The sequence below is a fragment of the Pipra filicauda genome, unplaced genomic scaffold, assembly GCF_003945595.2.
Source record: "Pipra filicauda isolate LSUMZ 115617 unplaced genomic scaffold, ASM394559v2 scaffold531_size399970_pilon, whole genome shotgun sequence".
In the NCBI taxonomy this organism is placed as follows: domain Eukaryota; kingdom Metazoa; phylum Chordata; class Aves; order Passeriformes; family Pipridae; genus Pipra; species Pipra filicauda.
Genome location: NW_024104678.1, coordinates 276,819 through 292,806, shown reverse-complemented (window position 1 = coordinate 292,806; position 15,988 = coordinate 276,819). Strand labels below are relative to the sequence as shown.

The 15,988-nt window shown below is 55.3% G+C and overlaps 3 protein-coding genes across 5 annotated transcripts in view; 2 read left to right on the top strand and 1 right to left on the bottom strand.

Moving 5' to 3' along the window:
* ZBTB8OS (zinc finger and BTB domain containing 8 opposite strand) overlaps window positions 1-7,298 on the top strand; it is a 31,231-nt gene extending 23,933 nt beyond the window's left edge. Inside the window, exons 11-12 of the transcript XR_005565748.1 lie at window positions 3,073-3,192; window positions 6,959-7,298. The gene's annotated coding sequence lies outside the window, so the exon portion shown is untranslated. The remainder of the gene's footprint in view (window positions 1-3,072; window positions 3,193-6,958) is intronic.
* On the bottom strand, window positions 2,030-8,103 carry ZBTB8B (zinc finger and BTB domain containing 8B). Of its 2 annotated transcripts, none has more exons than XM_027728382.2 (4): window positions 8,072-8,103; window positions 6,292-7,227; window positions 3,572-3,750; window positions 2,030-2,431 (listed from the first exon to the last, which is right to left on the bottom strand). In XM_027728382.2, the coding sequence occupies exons 2-4, from the start codon at window positions 7,223-7,225 to the stop codon at window positions 2,111-2,113; spliced, it is 1,434 nt and encodes a 477-aa protein (XP_027584183.2). In that variant the 5' UTR covers window positions 7,226-7,227; window positions 8,072-8,103; the 3' UTR covers window positions 2,030-2,110. The 2 variants fall into 2 exon arrangements, with proteins under 2 accessions (XP_027584183.2, XP_027584184.2); XM_027728383.2 differs by lacking the exon at window positions 8,072-8,103 and adding an exon at window positions 7,880-7,902.
* Window positions 7,576-15,872, top strand: BSDC1 (BSD domain containing 1). Of its 2 annotated transcripts, none has more exons than XM_039387125.1 (11): window positions 7,576-8,163; window positions 8,962-9,022; window positions 9,488-9,604; window positions 10,424-10,594; window positions 10,707-10,761; window positions 11,076-11,191; window positions 11,530-11,598; window positions 11,778-11,859; window positions 12,258-12,770; window positions 13,753-13,856; window positions 14,080-15,872. In XM_039387125.1, the coding sequence occupies exons 1-11, from the start codon at window positions 8,153-8,155 to the stop codon at window positions 14,110-14,112; spliced, it is 1,332 nt and encodes a 443-aa protein (XP_039243059.1). In that variant the 5' UTR covers window positions 7,576-8,152; the 3' UTR covers window positions 14,113-15,872. The 2 variants fall into 2 exon arrangements, with proteins under 2 accessions (XP_039243059.1, XP_027584185.1); XM_027728384.2 differs by lacking the exon at window positions 7,576-8,163 and adding an exon at window positions 8,189-8,214.
* Window positions 15,873-15,988: the final 116 nt, after the last annotated feature.

The window sequence follows — 15,988 nt, the reverse complement described above, 5'->3', positions numbered from 1 at the left end:
ATCTCTAAGACCAAAGAACAGCAGGTTGAAGGAAAAGGTCTCTGCAGACACACCCGCAGCTCTCTCGCCACACTCAGACTTCCCAAGAGGTTGGTTTTCCCTGCTCTGAGTGTCCCCGCGGGCTCAGCCAGGAGCTGCACCTTCCCACAGCTGTGGAGCACTGGCCAGAGCCAGGCTGGGCTGATATTCCATGTCTAGTGGCTTCTACCAATATTTACAATGAGGTGGCACCTTCACGACCAGAAATGGGGATGTCTGGTCACCGAGTGTCCTTTTGGATCCCTATTTACATTCCACCAGTCTCCCAGCAAACCCAGATCCCTCGTGTCCCTCTTTCAGGTGCTCTCACATGCACAAGTCCCTCCTTCATCAGACAAGCAGATACCAAACAAACACCCCTCTGATGTTGGAGGGACTCACCAAAAAATCGAGCAGGAGCCCAGAAGTCCCAAAAGACAAGCCCTGGGAGGCCGGAGGTGGCATTTTCAACATTCCAGCAAGATTTACAAGCCCACCTCTGGCTCGGATTTTCAAGAGCACTAAGGACCCCAAAACCACAGCAGGATTTTCAGAGGAGCTCAGCTCCAAGTCTGGCACCTACATAAGTGGTCCCTTTGGTGGTTTAAATTCAGATGGACTAAAACAGGGTTAAATCAGAGGGCTCTTTGCTTTTTTTTAGGTTTGCCAAGAGCGAAGCCTTTACACCAAAAGCCTCAACACTGCCTTAAGTGGGAGGAACTGCTCATCCTTTGTCAGCCAAATCTGTCTGCAGATTTCTGGTCCAGCCTTTGCTCCAGCTAGAAAGACTCAAAATTTGCCTTCTCATGAAACACTTATGAACAGCAGAGTAAAGAAGCATTAACAGTCTTATTTCACAGTATATTTCAGTTTTGTCCCTTCCTTAGGGAACAGGAGGTCACCCCTAAGCCAACAGGTGGTGTGTTTTCTTCCAAAGCTTCCCAGCCTGATTTTTTGATAGCTTATATCAACTGAAAACCTTGAGCTATCCCAGCAAAGAAACAGGAGGTTCACAGTGGAGGTGTTTTTTTTTTTTAAAAAATAAATAAATACTCAGGGAAATTCACACAGCAACATAAACCATGAGAAGGATCCCCAAATTCTAAAAGAAATTATAGTGAAAGGGATTCAAAAAGGGTGTTCAGAGCTCTGTTACAGCAGATCTGGATACTTTACTGCTCCTCAGCCACACCAGCTGTGGATCTACTTTCTAATCTGTCAGTGTCAGAATTCCCAAGGAACCTGCTCGACAGCTTTTAACTCCTGCTGTAAAAAGCTGAAGAGAATTTGGGCATTTCACACTTCTAAACCAAGAGACCAGGCCACCAGACACCATAATTTGCTTAATATTTCCCAAGCCAAGAATACTGATGTCTAAGTGACATTAAAGACACATCTGAAGATCTGCAGCCCGAGCTCTTGAGAGAGGAAGATGCAGTAAAAATTCAGGAAGAGAAACTTGATCTCCAAATTCCTGCGATTAAGGACACGTGAAATACAACTATTCTTACTGTCTATCCCTTCAGCAGCAGCATATTTTTGTTATCCTGGTTTTTCTGCCCTGGTTTCCAGGTCAAACCCAGTCCAAGCAAACACTCCCGGTTTACAGTTTAGGTAATACTGTCCTGACACGGAAGGATCACAGTTTAAAGATTTAAAAAGTCCCAAGGTAAGAGATGTAAACTACATTTCATGTCATCTTCAGATGTAAGCTACATTTCATGTCATCTTCAGAGAGAAGGTGGTGCCCCTTTCAGGTCAGGGATTGAGGACCACAACAGCACTGTTTGAAGAAACCTGTTATCAAAACAACACAGAGATGTCCCACCACCTGCAAACTCAAAACCAGAGAGGCAGAGAAATTGCTCAAGTCCAAGCTCTGTGAACCCCAGACAGGAGATTCTTCACAGATTTCTGGTGCACAGCACTGAAGACTTAAAAAGCGTTAAAAATTCCGATTTTCCCCACCGTTCTATTAAAAAAAAAAAAAAAAAAGGAATAAAAACCAGCACAGTGTCACTAACTGGGGCAAACGTGCAGTTTTCTGTTGCTGCCAGGGGAGGCTCCCGGTGCTCCCTCTCCCCTCCCACTGCTACATCAGCGCTTCCCTGTCCGACAAACTCCTGTGGATCTCCTGCTTGTCATCCCCCTCCTCCTCCTCCTCCTCGTCGGCCGGGTCGTTCTCCTCCCCGGATTCCACGTAGATGGGCCAGTCGCTGTCGGCCTCCCCCTTCTCCTGGCCCTCAGAGGCCGTTTCCACGAGGCTGAGGTTGATGGGCACCGAGTCCTCGTGGGTGGTGGTGACGCACGTGCAGCTGTCGCAGAGCCCGAAGCGCCGCAGCCCCGGGGACAGGCTGTTGGTGAAGGTCCTCCTGCAGCCCTTGCAGATGATGGGCTTGTTGGAGCGGTGAACCTGCAGGGAGAAAAAGGGGAGACAAGCTGGGATAAAAAAGGAAAAAAAAAAAAAAAAAAGCAGCAACCTGCTAGTTTGGAAATATTTCCCAGAGTGGGGGAGCGGCTACGCTGGAGCTGAAGGGGGGGTGATCCCACGTTTCCAGACACAAAGGTTTGGGCTGTGTAAGAGTCATGGAATCAGAGGATGGTTTGGGTTGGGAAGGACCTTGAGCTCATCCAGTTCCACCCCCTGCCACGGGCAGGGACACCTCCCACTAGCCCAGCTTGCTCCAACCTGGCCTTGGACACTTCCAGGGATGGGGCAGCCACAGCTTCTCTGGGAAACTGTGCCAGGGCCTCCCCACCCTCACAGGGAAGGATTTCTTCCCAATATCCCATCTAAATCTGCTCCTTTAAGTGTGAAGCCATTCCCCCTTGTCCTGGCACTCCGTGCTCTTGTAAAAAGTCCCTCTCCATCTTTCTTGTGGGACACCTTGAGCTGTGATAAGTGATTTCCTCCAGAGGAAGCAGGTTTTTCATTGGGATGGGAAAACAACCATAAATTTGAAGATCCTTATTCTGTCAGAAACTGTAATAAAAAAATATTGTTGTAATCAGCCCAGTGTTTGTGACCCCTGCTTTGCTCCTCTCCCCTTGCAGACCTGAAGGCAAAGATTTCAGTACCCACAGATGAGCAGAATCACCTGGTCATAGCGAGTGTGCAGCTGCCCAGTGACGATGCCCAGTTTGATGCCTCACACTATGACAGTGAGAAAGGAGGTAAGGGCCCAAAGGGGTGGGTTTTAACCATATTTTCCTTCCCTTTCCCAATAGAAAATTCGCCTTCCCTCAAAGTTCAGGCAGCAAGATTCATTTTTACTTCTCAAAGTAAAGTGCCAGGGCCTCCCCACCCTCACAGGGGAGAATTCCTTCCCTGTACCTCACCTAACGGACCAAATATCAAACACCTCATGAACCAAATACCTAAGTTCTTGAAGCAAATACCAGTGGCTTAACCTTATTATTATTATTAGAAACCTGACAGCAGCTAAACTCCCCTGAGCCTGCCTCGGCCGTTTCATCCGACGTATTTCGGGAAACGCGGCTGGAAAATGCCCAAAAAAACCAAATTTCCCGATGGACGCGGGACCAGACTCACGCTCAGGGCGTGGCTCCGGAGGTGCTCCTGGCGGGTGAAGCGCTTCCCGCAGGTCTCACAGGGGTAGGGCCTCTCCCCGGTGTGGGAGCGGATGTGCCTCTTCAGGATCCCCTTCTGCTTGGCCGTGTAAGGGCAGAAGGGGCACTTGTGCAGCTTGATTGGCACCACCAGCACGTCACCTTTAAGGGGGAAAGAGAAAACACACAGAGCAGCGGGTCAGGCAGGGGCAGCACCGCTGGGAACTGCTGGGGGGGGGTTCCCGTCCTGCTCCCGCAGATCCCAGCCCAGGGAACTGCACCTCCCCTGTCCCTGGGCTGGGCTTACCTGGAATTCCCTCAGCCTGTGCAGTTGCAGACATTGGTGCAGCTGCAGATGCCCAAGTGCCTTGGAAATGAGCCTTACACAGCTGATACCCACAACAGGAAAACATTCATTTTATTTTAAGAAGCCTTTAAGTGACCCTCCTGCTTTTAGTGCAGGAGGGTCTCTGCTCCATCTCAACCACAAAACTTTCCTACTTCCTTTTTTTTTAATTATTATTAAACCCTTAGCATGAAACAGCATCAGGAACTAAAATCTTTTAACACAAATTGCAGGTAGGAACACTGCACTGTGCCCCATGTGATCTTATACTTAAATGTGGGGAACCCATCTCAAAACATCAACACTTGTTTCTCCTGCCATTCACTTCAGCCTTCCTGTTGGGAATAACAACAGGCTAAAGGACTCCAGTACATTTGGTGATGGTATTTCACTGTTCCTAAAATCAAAGTACAGGTGATACCCAATTTATGAGGTCAGGTGCAAAAAGAGAATTAAACGTGAAGGTCACATTTTACACCAACGTGAGTATTGCCAGGTTTGTCAGCATCAGCCAGGGGTGAGCTTCCCTTCCAGCAGAAGGGTGGGGATGTGATGCTAAAGGATTAGTTTTCCCTGTTTCAGGCACTGATTCAGGGCCTTGAGCTCTTCCACAAGCAGCTGAGGTTGCAGAACATCCCTTTATTAAGGTTTATCCAACCCACTATCAAAAAAGGTGTGTCTAATATTAATGGCATGTGAGTGAGAGCCACCTCACCCAATTCTGGACCTTCAAAAGGTATTGCTAATCCCTGCTGGGCACTTAAAGCTCCATTAAAAATAAAAACCAAACCCAGTTCTTAGTCCTGACTTGCTTCCAGGCTCTCTAGAGGTGCCTGTTTACCCTCCACCTGCTGTAAAGGGGACCAGGATGACAAGAACAGATGTGGACACTCAAAAATATAAGTAGTATTCATCTCCTGTGCCAGCCTGAGTGCACCATTCCTCTGTCAGGACTTTGTATTTCTCATTCCTGGTGTCTTGTGAAAATGCTGAGGCAGCAGCACCAGTGAAAGCTGGGAAGAGAAACTCCCATTCTCCTCAATGCTTATGATGTCCTGTTTTAGCAGAGAAACACAAGGAATGCAGGGCTTGGTTTCCTTTCCCTCACTCCCACTTAAAGCACATCTACCACTAACACTTCTACTCCACTGCCAGGACTCCTGGTGTTCTCCATCAAATTCTGGAAGCATCTCCCTTTTTAACGATTTATTAAACAGTTGGGAGATTTTAAGAGAGGAAAAAGAGAAGCTTGTGTGTTTGATGCTCCTGCCTTGCTACACATCAAAAATTTACAGGCGTGATCTGTGACAGCCCTGAGAGCTTCTGGGGACAGTAAAACTGCATTTTGTGATTTTATCAGCTCCCTGTTTTAAAGCAGTGAGAGAACAGGTCTGTTTTATTGGCTCTAGGATCACAGAGGCAGGCCTGAGCTGGAGATGACGTGAGCACAAACTTGCTGGGCATGGCAGAGCACCCAGTGCCAGCCCTGTCTGTGCCCAAGGCACTGTGGCATTTGCCACATCCTCACTGTTTGTGGCACCTGCAGTTTGCCAGAGCCACCTCCCGTCTTCACAGGGCTGTTTGGGCAAGGCAATTATCAAAAAAAACAGATAAAATGCCCAAATCTTTATTGTCCTCTTCAGAGGAAATGCATATGGACATGAGTTTCTTCTTCTCTGGGTCCCTGACACTGCTCCTGGGAGATATTCCTGAGACATTCCAACAAGTGCTGGGCTTGGGGCAGCAGTGGAACCTCGGTGACCAACAGCTGAAAAGTGAGTTTGCCTCTAAAAAATCTCATCTTTATGCAGCACCACAGAGTTTAAAGCTTTTAAAGGACTTGCAGGTGTCCCTCAGTATTGGATTAAACCGATTTCTGCCCTTTGAAGTTCAAAGCAGGAGCAAAGAGACCATCACCCAGCAGATGTGCTGGCAGGAGCTCCGGTGGGATGAGCTCCTTCTGCTGTGCCAGGTCCTGCAGCAGATCCCTCTTGTGGCAGCTCAGCTCCTCCTGGATTGCTCCTTACAACATGACCATCCACAAGAGAAAAAATTCTCTTTAAAAATTCACCTGCCATTCAAAGAGGTCTCAAGTGAGTTTGTTTATTAGAGCAGAATCACCCACACTTAGCTCCAGTTTCTGTTCCAGAGGGGCTGTGAAGCTCTTGGGGATACTCACCTCCCACGGGCTGCACTGAACAAACAAGTACAGCCGCTTTGGAAGTCCACAACAAGAGTTTATTTCACTGTGCCACAGCATTCACCGACATATTCCTGAGCAAGAACAGCAGCAACAAGAGAAGTCTGGGCACAACTGAGCGGTTTCCTCAGCCTGCACCCCCCCAGGGTCCTCTCACCTGTGTCCTCACCATACCAGTCGCTGTGAATGTCCACCATGGAGCTCATGGCCACCCCTGCGTCCTCCGTCCTGCCCTCAAACCCCCTCACAAAGTGCTGCACCACGTCCTCCTTCCTCTGGGCCGAGCTGTTGCGCAGCAGGGCCTCCAGGAACTGCTTCATGTGGTAGTTGTTGCAGGCCAGGTCCACGGGCTGCCCCTCCTCCATGTGCTCCAGGGACAGCGGGGCGGGATACTGGGGCAGCCTCTCGCCCACCTCCACCTCCCCGTCGTCGTCGTCGGGGTCGAACTCCACCTTGGGTTCCACCCCCCTGGGCAGCGAGGAGTTCACCCCGTCCTGGGAGTCGCCGCCCAGGGGGTCCCTCACCACCAGCTCCAGGGGGTGGCAGCTGCTGCAGTCCCCGCACGGGGGGTCCCGCTGGCAGCCCGAAACCCCTTCCTTATCCTGCAGGGACGAGCCAGGGGCAGGGCACTGTCCCCGGGGGCCGAGGGACGTGCCCTCCCTGGTGGAGCTCCCGCTGTCCGCCTGGTAGAAAGCCGCCTCCCGCTCGATCTTCCTGCAGATGTCCAGGGAGGACCTGATGTAGGTCTTGCAGAAGTTGACCACGTCGGTCATCTGCAGGTAGCTGGCGGCCGACATCACCTCGATCACGTTCTCCCCGCACAGGTCGAGCTTCCCGGAGTACAGGAAGTCCAGGATGACGGAGAAGGCCTCGGAGGTGACGATGTCCAGGGAGGCGGTGCTGTGGCGGCCGCTGTCCTGGATGTAGTGGATGAGCAGCGCTCGGAAGTAGCCGCTGTTGGCGAACAGGATGTTCTTGTGCGCCTTGAAGATCCGGCCCTCCACGATGATGCTGCAGTCGCAGAAGAAGTCCCGCTTGCGCTGCTCGTTCAGCTCCCCCAGCAGTTTGGTGTAGTAGGACTGCACCTCCATGGCTGTGCCGGGAAACACGGGGCACCGTCAGCAACGGGGACCCACGGGGACCCCCGAAGGGGCACCGGGGATACACGGGGGACAGGGGACATCGGGGACAGGGGGGATACCGGGGACAGGAGACACAGGAGGGACACACGAGGAACAGGGGGGGCACACCGGGGACAAGGAGGGGCACACCAGGGACAAGGGGGACACATCAAGGAGAGGGGGGACACATCAGGGACTGGGGGGGACACATCGGGGACAGGGGGGACACATCGGGGACAGGGGGGACACATCAGGGACAGGGGGGACAGGAGGGAAACACGGGGACAGGAGGGAAACACGGGGACAGGGGCAGCAGCACCAGCCCCCGCCCGCGGGAGGCACCGGGGATGCTCCGGGACACCAAGGACCGTCCGCACTGTCCTGCCCGGTACCGAGATTCCTCCCTTCTCCAAGGACTGTCCTGCCCGGTACACTGGGGGTGTCCGGAACACCAAGGACCGACCCTCCCGGTACCAGGATCCTTCGCTGATCCAAGAACGGTCCTTCCCGCTACCGGGATCCCCCCCTGCTCCAAGGACCGTCCTGCCCGGTACCGGGGATGCTCTGGAATGCCAAAGACCGTCCTCTCCGGTACCAGCATCCCTCCCTGCTTCAAGCACCGACCTTCCCGGTACCGGCATCCCTCTCTGTTCCAAGGACCTTCCTGCCCGGTACCGAGGGTGTCCCGAACGTCAAGGACGGTTCTTCCCGGTACCAAGACCCCACGGAACGCCAAGGACCATCCGGACTTATCCTGCCCGGTACCGGGATCGCTCCCCGCCCCACGGCCCGTCCCGCCCGGTGCTCCCCGCTCACCTCCGCCCGGTGCCGGTCGCTCCCGGTCCCTCCCGGCCGCCGTACCGGGGCCGCCCCCGGGGCGGGGCAGGAAGTGACGTCATGATGCACGGGTGAGGGGTCGGTAAATATTGGTGACGTCACAGCGCCAAGATGGCGGAGGGGTGAGTGGGGCACGGGCGGGGGGCCGGGATGTGGGGCCGGCATCGGGGCTTCTGGTCGCTGATCCGAGGTCTGACTCGGTGTCTGGGATCTGGGATCTGGAGCTGGGGTCTGGATCTGGGATTTGGGCTTGGGATGTGGGCCGGGATCTGGGGCTGGGTTTGGATCTGGATCTGGGATCTGAGGTTTGGACTCGGGGTCTGAGTCTGAATCTGCGTCTGGATCTGGGCTCCGGGTCTGGATCTGGGGTCGGGGTCTTGGATCTGGATCTTGGATCAGGGTCTGGGATCTGAGTCTGGGGTTTGGGATCAGCATCTGGGTCTGGGATCTGGGGTTTGGGGTCAAGATCTGGGCCTGGGTCGGGATCTGGGGCTGGGGCTGGGGCTGCAGTTGGGTCTGGGGCTGTGCAGTGTACTCTGGGGGCTGGGTGTGGGCTCTCAAGTCTGGGCTGGAGTTCTGGCTCAGGCTCCGTGTGTGTGTGTGTGTCTGCGTGTCCGTCTGCGTGTCTGTCTGTGTGTGTCTGTGTGTCTGTCTGCGTGTTTGTGTGTCTGTCTGTGTCTGTCTGTGTGTCTGTGTGTGTGTGTCTGTGTGTCTGTGTGTGTGTGTCTGTGTGTCTGTCTGTGTGTTTGTGTGTCTGTCTGTGTGTTTGTGTGTCTGTCTGTGTATGTCTGTATGTCTGTCTGTGTCTGTCTGTGTGTCTGTTTGTCATGTCTGTGTGTCCTGACGCCGTGTCCCCCCCTATCCCGCAGGGAGGACGGGGGCTGGTGGCGCAGTTGGCTGCAGCAGAGCTACCAGGCCGTCAAGGAGAAGGTGGGACCTGCGGGGCTGGAACACGGCCTGGGAGGGCTGGAATTCCAGGAGCTGGGGGGCCTGGATGCTGTGCAGGGATCTCGTGGCTCGAGGGAGCAGCCCTGGGCTCTGTCACATGAGAATCACTCCCCCAAGCAGGGAGGGCTCTGTGGTGTGTAACTTCCTGCCTGTGGCAGCACTGCTGGTGTTAATTATACACAACACTCAGAACAAGGCTTTTCCCAACCTGTGTTTTTCTATTCTTAGCTTAAAAAAACCACTCCTACTTTAATGGTTTATGCACAGCAAATCCTGCTGTTATTCTGGTTGCTGTGGTCTTACTCATTACCCTGGCTGGGGCAAGGGCTCAGCTGGGTTAAAGGCTCTCACACTCTAGTCTTTGTAACATGCTGGGTGTTCCTGGAGTGACCGTGGCTTTGTTGGAGAGCAGAAAGGCTCCACAGTTGCTCTGTTGTCTCCTTGCAGTCCACAGAAGCCCTGGAGTTCATGAAGAGGGACCTGGCAGAGTTCACCCAGGTGGTGCAGCACGACACCGCCTGCACCATCGCCGCCACGGCCAGCGTGGTCAAGGACAGGCTGGCGGTGAGTTGGGGGCTGGCAGAGCTGTGGCACAGGGGAAAAAGGGGGTGAGCGGGGTGGTCCTGCCCCCCAGGACACTGGACAAACCCCAGTTGTGACCTTCAGGTGTCAGGTTTTCTCTGCAGGGCAGGTTTGGTGCTGAGCACTGCGTGGGGCTTCCTTGTGGAACTGCTGGAGGTCACGGAGTCGTGGAATGGTTTGGGTTGGAAGGGAGCTTAAAAGATAATCCAGTTCTACCCCTCTGCCACGGGCAGGGACACCTTCCACTAACCCAGGTTGCTCCAACCTGACCTTGGACACTTCCAGGGATGGGGCAGCCACAGCTTCTCTGGGCAATCTGTGCCAGGGCCTCCCCACCCTCCCAGGGAAGAATTTCTCCCCAATATCTATCTAACCCTGCCCTCCTTCAGCTTTAGGCCATTCCCCCTTGTCCTATCACTCCATGCCCTTGTAGATGAGTAGAGGAAGGTTCCCTGTGGTTCCTCTCTCCCCTTGTGCTGTGTAGGTGGGATCCTGACAATGTCACTGTGCATGGCACTGGATCTCCCCATGAGCTGTCACCCTCAGCCTCAGCCCTGTACAGCTACTGCTGTGACAGCCCAGCCCCAAACCAGCCAGTCCCAAACCTGGCTGTGTCCTTCCCATAAAGCCTGGGCTCAGTTCCCTACAAACCTGTTACAAATCCTGAGGTAGGAGCCTCCCACCATGCCCTTCCAGCCCAGGCACCTTCTCAGCACTTTTTTGAAGGGAGAGACATCCTGCTTCCTTAAAGGATCCTATCCAGGGACTGTCACTGACCCTGTGCTGATTCCTCTCTTAAAGAGGACGGAAGGTTCCTCAGGTGCCACTGAGAAGGTGAGGAAGGGACTGTCAGACTTCCTGGGGGTCATCTCGGACACATTTGCCCCCTCACCAGACAAGACCATCGACTGTGACGTTATAACTCTGATGGCAACACCCTCAGGTACCACCGAGCCCTACGACAGTGCCAAGGTGAGTGTCCTATTCCTGGAGGGAAGCTCGGGGATGTGGAGTCCTGTGCCCTGTCCCTGGGGCTCTGCTGCTGCCCCTCCCCTCACAGCTCTGCCCTGTGTGTCTCCTCCAGGCTCGTCTCTACAGCCTCCAGTCCGACCCAGCCACCTACTGCAATGAGCCTGATGGTATGGGGGGGTCTGGGGGGGTGGTCTGGGGTGCTGCCCAGCCCAGCTGGGGGTCTGGAATCCATCTGGAATTCCCCAGAGAGGCTGCTGGCTTGGCCTGCAGCTAGGATCACCAGTCATGGAGAGCACATCTGTCTGTTATGTTAGGGACCAGCTTAGGCTGAATTTACTGGCCCAGTTTAAACTGGTGCTCTTATGTGGGCCCCATGTCTCCCTCCCCCTTTGCCCCAGCAGCATCTTTCCAGTTAAACCTCCCAAAACTCTTCCTGCTTGTTTGTGCCAAGGCCTGTTATCCCTGTGCTTGTCCCACATAGGCCCTGCTGAGCTGCTGGAGGCCTGGCTGGCTCAGTTCAGCCTGGAGGAGAAGAAAGGGGAGGTGGCAGAGCTGCTGGCAACCAGCCCGTCTATCCGGGCCCTCTACACCAAAATGGTGAGTGAGGCCCTGCCTGGCTCCTGTGGGCAATTCCTCGCTTGGGGAGTGCTGCAGGGAAGCCCTGAGCTGCCTGGGCCCTGGGGTTGGTATGGAAATCACTGTGATTGCATGGGGATTAGGCAGCAGCTTGTAGTTTTATTCCATACTTGTCACAGGCCTGGCACAGGAGTTCCTCTGGAACTACCCAGTGCGTGTTGGAGCATCTTGCCTGAGGCTTGGCCCCGAGTCTGTGCACCTGAAAACACGGTGCAGGGGGGTGGCTGCAAGGCCTGGGAGGAGGGAGGAGCACGGCAGCAGCTGCAGCCCTCCCTCTGAAGCAGCTCATCCCATTCCAGGTCCCTGTGGCTGTTTCCCACTCCGAGTTCTGGCAGCGCTACTTCTACAAAGTGCATCGCCTGGAGCAGGTGGGTCCCGGGCTGGGGGGGCTCCCTGGGGGAGCCAAGGAGCCCTCCAGGGCACAGCAGAGGCTTTTCCTGAAAAAGCAGGGTGCCTTGGCTGCCTTCTTGTGGTCAGTGATGCTGCAGTGCCATGGGGAGGAAGGGGCTGGGGACGTGTGTGGCTGCTGACGGGGAATTCCCTGCAGGATGAAGCCCGGAGGGAGGCTCTGAAGCAGCGAGCAGAGCAGAGCATGCACCAAGAGGAGCCAGGCTGGGAGGAGGATGAAGGTGGGTCTTGATGAAGGTGGATTTTGGGGCTATGTGGGTGCCTCCTCCTCGCTCCCACAAATCATGAGGGGCAGCGGAGGAACAGTGACAGGACCCAGGGAACGGCTGGAGCTGTGCCAGGGGAGTTGGGATGGATCTCGGGAAAAAGGTTCTTCCCCCAGAGGGTGGTTGGGCACTGAACAGGCTCCCCGGGGTAGTGGGCATGGCCCCAAGGCTACCAGAGCTACAGGAGCATTTGGACAACTCTCTCAGGGACAGGATGGGATTGTTGAGGTGTCCTGTGGATGATCCTTGTGGGTCCCCTCCAGCTCAGGAAATCTGTGAACTCCAGCTCCCAGCCCAGCTGCTGCTGCTGCTCTTGCTGAAACATCTCTCGCTTCTCTTCTGCCTCCCTACAGAGGAGTTCTTGGGGATGTCACCCCTGCCTTGTGCAAACATCACATTTCCAGAAGCAGCACAGAAAGAACCCGCCCCGGCAGCCCCGGAGGGAACCCACCCCACTGCTCCCCAGGGCCCCCCCGAGGGGAGCTGGGCCGTGCTCCCCCCGGAGCTGAGCCCCTCGGAGAGCAGTGAGAGCGTGTCCCTTGTGACTCAGATTGCAAACCCTGCCTCTGTGCCTGCTGCACAGCTACAGACTGGAGCACACCCCGCCGGGACCACAGACCTCTCCCAGAGGCTGGAGGAGGCCACCTTGGAAGAGCCAAAGCTCCCAGAACCTGCTCAGCCTTCTGCACCTGCACGGGAATCAGCAGCATCCTCGGAGCCAGCGGCTGGTACAGAGCTCAGAGAGGGGGAGAGCAAAGGCCAGGGCAGGACAGAGACTCTGAGGGAGGAAGGGCCCACGGATCTACGAGTCTTCGAGCTCAACTCGGACAGTGGGAAGTCCACCCCCTCCAACAACGGCAAGAAAGGTGCGTGTGTGGGGCCACACGGGGCCTGGGGACCCGCTGGGGGGGGCAGCTTTTGGGGAAAGGGCTCTGGTTTTATGGTGACAGGGGAGAGGAAAGGGATTTTGCCAAAATGCCCCGTGAAGGGTAGATCCTAATGGCTGAAACTGAAGTGGGAGTAAATCCTTATGCTGTTGGGTTGGTCACATAAGGTGGTGACAGCTGGTGTCACAGCTCCATTCCATGTTCCCTCAGGGGAACAAAGGGTGAGACTCCTGCAGGACCAGATTAAGGACATGTCACAACTGTGGTTGTCTCCATTTTCAGGCCTTTCCTTGGGGTGATACTGCCTTGAGCAGAGCCTTGAGCTGCAGCTCTCCCAGGATAGTGGGTGTGCTGCTTTCCTGGGGTTAGAAAGCCACTGGAACAACCCAAGATCCACCAGGGTGGCTGAGTGTCAGGAGCTGGCTCTGTGTGTGGAATTAAACTGGACAAGAAATCAAAAGGCTGCTGGCTGAGCAGAGCAGGCCTTTGGCCCTGGAGCACCTTTGGTCCCTGGATGCCAGGGAAAGGCTGGGAAAGGGAATGTGGCGATGCCTTCCCTCTGCCTGTCACCCCAGGAGTGTCCCTGCTGCTCCTCTGCCTCAGGAGGTTCTTTCTCTTGGGGGTGATGACAGTTCTCATATCCAAGTCAATCCCTATCTGTTGTATTTTCTGTGTGAGTGGAACCAGACACATCCCAGCTCTCCCAGGCCAGAGGAGGACGTGTTTCAGCATCCACCTCTCCCACTTGTCCCAAGCCAGCCCTTGCTATGAGGGAAGCACAGCTCAGTCCATCCCCTCTCTGTCAGGGAGCTGGGAATGTGGAGGCTTTCCCTCCTCGGGCAGGCTGTGGGAGCTCTGACCCTCGGGAATGCCAAGGAATTGGGGCCTGCTTGGGCAGCTCCAGAGTGTCTGGAGAGCAGGTGCAGCTCTGGAGGCTCAGCGGGGCTGTTTGTGGTTCCAGGCTCCAGCACGGACATCAGTGAGGACTGGGAGAAGGACTTTGATCTGGACATGACTGAAGAGGAGGTGCAGCTGGCGCTCTCCAAGGTGGAAGTGTCTGGGGAGGTGAGTCAGGGGGAGCAAAATTGCTCCCCAAAACCATCACCAACCTGAGAGAAGGGCTGGCAGAGTGTGCAGGTTTCCCAAGGGGGACAGAGCAGGCAGATCCCTGTTGGAAGGCTGTGGGAGCGTGAGGATACCTCGGGCTTTGTGCTGACTCAGGTGCCCGGGGCAGGAGGAGCTGTCGAGTTACAGAACCAAACTGAGGGATGTTTCCTTTTGCTTGCAGCTGGAAGATGAAGAGTGGGAAGACTGGGAATAAAGCAGCTGCTTCCAGTGTGTGTCACAGGCTCATTTCCACCATCGAACGTGAATCAAACCACGGACCGGCTGTTCCTTTGTGTGTGACTGTGCTGGGGGTTGCACTTCCAGGCTGGAGGAGTTTTCATTCCCGCTAAATCCTGTGGGCAACTCAAGTGACCCCTTCAGATCCAGGAGGGGGAGGAAGCAGGAGGTCTCTGGCACACGTGGCCCGTCTTCTCCGTAGGCCCCAGAGACTGGCCAGGCCAAGACTGACTGCCCTGACGTGTGGGGTGGAGGCAGAGTGAGGGGTCCCCGGGGCACTGGGACCCCTGGCAGGGGTGTTTGGTGCTGCCAGGTGCCAGCTTGGCTCCTTGTTTGCTTGTGTGTGCACGTGTAACCCACAGCTGAGAGGCTCCTGGATGTGGCTGTTCCTGCTCCGCTCCCTGCTCTGCACTCCTGGCCCGGGAAGAACACACGGGCAGGGCCTGGAAGCTGGAGGTGCTGCAGAAAAAAGGCACTTGGCTTGTGGCTTTGACCCTGGAAAGAGCCAAACCCCCTGCCAAACCCCGAGCTTCTGCCTGGCTTTTTGTCTTGGAAGCTTTTCCTCACGGAAACTCCCGTTTCCTGCTGTGAGAGCAGCAGCTCCTCGAAGGGCCAAGGCCTGCTGCTCCCCCCTTTGCAGCTGCACCACCTTCCTGCACTGGGCTTTGTGTCCTTCCTAGTTAAATTCTCCAAGCAAAGTACTCGTGGCTTGTCCTTACTTGAGCCCTGCTGGGTTTGGGTCACCCCTGGAGCAGAACCCCCTCGTTGTGGTGCCCAGTTCAGCCCTTGCAAAGCCCCAACCTGACCCACTGACCACTTTAACCCCTGCTTGGCCATTCCCTCTGCCAGCCTGGGGGGAGGCAGAGGCTCCCAAGTGTGGGTGGGACCTGTTGGCTGAGGCTGTGTGTCCCCTCCTGACCCCTCGTGTCCCACCCGTGCCGGGTCCCACAGCCACCAGGGCCACGGGCTTTGCTGTGCTCACTTGGATCCCTTCACTGAAGCCCCCATGACTGCTTGGCAATGTTTCCCTCAGCCCCACAGCCTCTTTTTCTGGGGCAGTTTCCTTGTAATGACACACTGTGTTGCTAATACAGAGTTATCCCAAGGGGACAGTGCCCTCGGTGCTCCCCCTGGCCTTTGGGGTGGTGGTTTAGTATGTGATGCCTTTGTCCTGCCCCTCCCAGGGCTGCCCCACCGGAGCTGTGGGTTCCCTGCTGGGTCTGGACAGCACTAAATGAGGTGCACTTGGAAGAATTGAGGGTTTGGAGTGTGTTTTCTGTGGGCTTTTTCCCTCCTTTTGGGAGATTCCACCCACACAGGTGGGAGCATCCCAGTCCTGCCAAAGGCCTGGGGGCTGGGGACAGCTCTGCCTGGGGTGAGGTGGCTCCAGCCTTGTCCTGGCTCAGATTTAGCTGTGGTGGGCAGGGGACACCAGTGGGGTGTTGGGGAGGGGTCTCTGGGGGTTTGCTGGTGTCAGTCCCAGCTGGTCCCTGGGCAGAGCTCGAGGGGCAGCGCTCGCATCGGTGTCACTTTTCCTTTCTTCTTTAGTCCAATTAACCGTTGGGTTGGTCGTGCAATATTCTTCTGTTCTGAATCTCTGCATCTCCCTGAGCCTTTTCGAGCTGGGGTGAGAACCAGGAACAATTCTAACAGCTGGTAGTTTTGTAACGATGACTTTCTCCAAACCTTTTACAGACTTGCAGTTATAACAGCAATTAAAGGAATTCTCTGAGTCTCTGCCCTGTCTCGGGTGTTCTCGTTCCCTGTGGGATGGAGGGACACAGACAGGATAATTTAGAGCTCAAAATGCAGGTGAGGTGTGTGGAGGGGACACTGGGGCAGGGCATGGGACA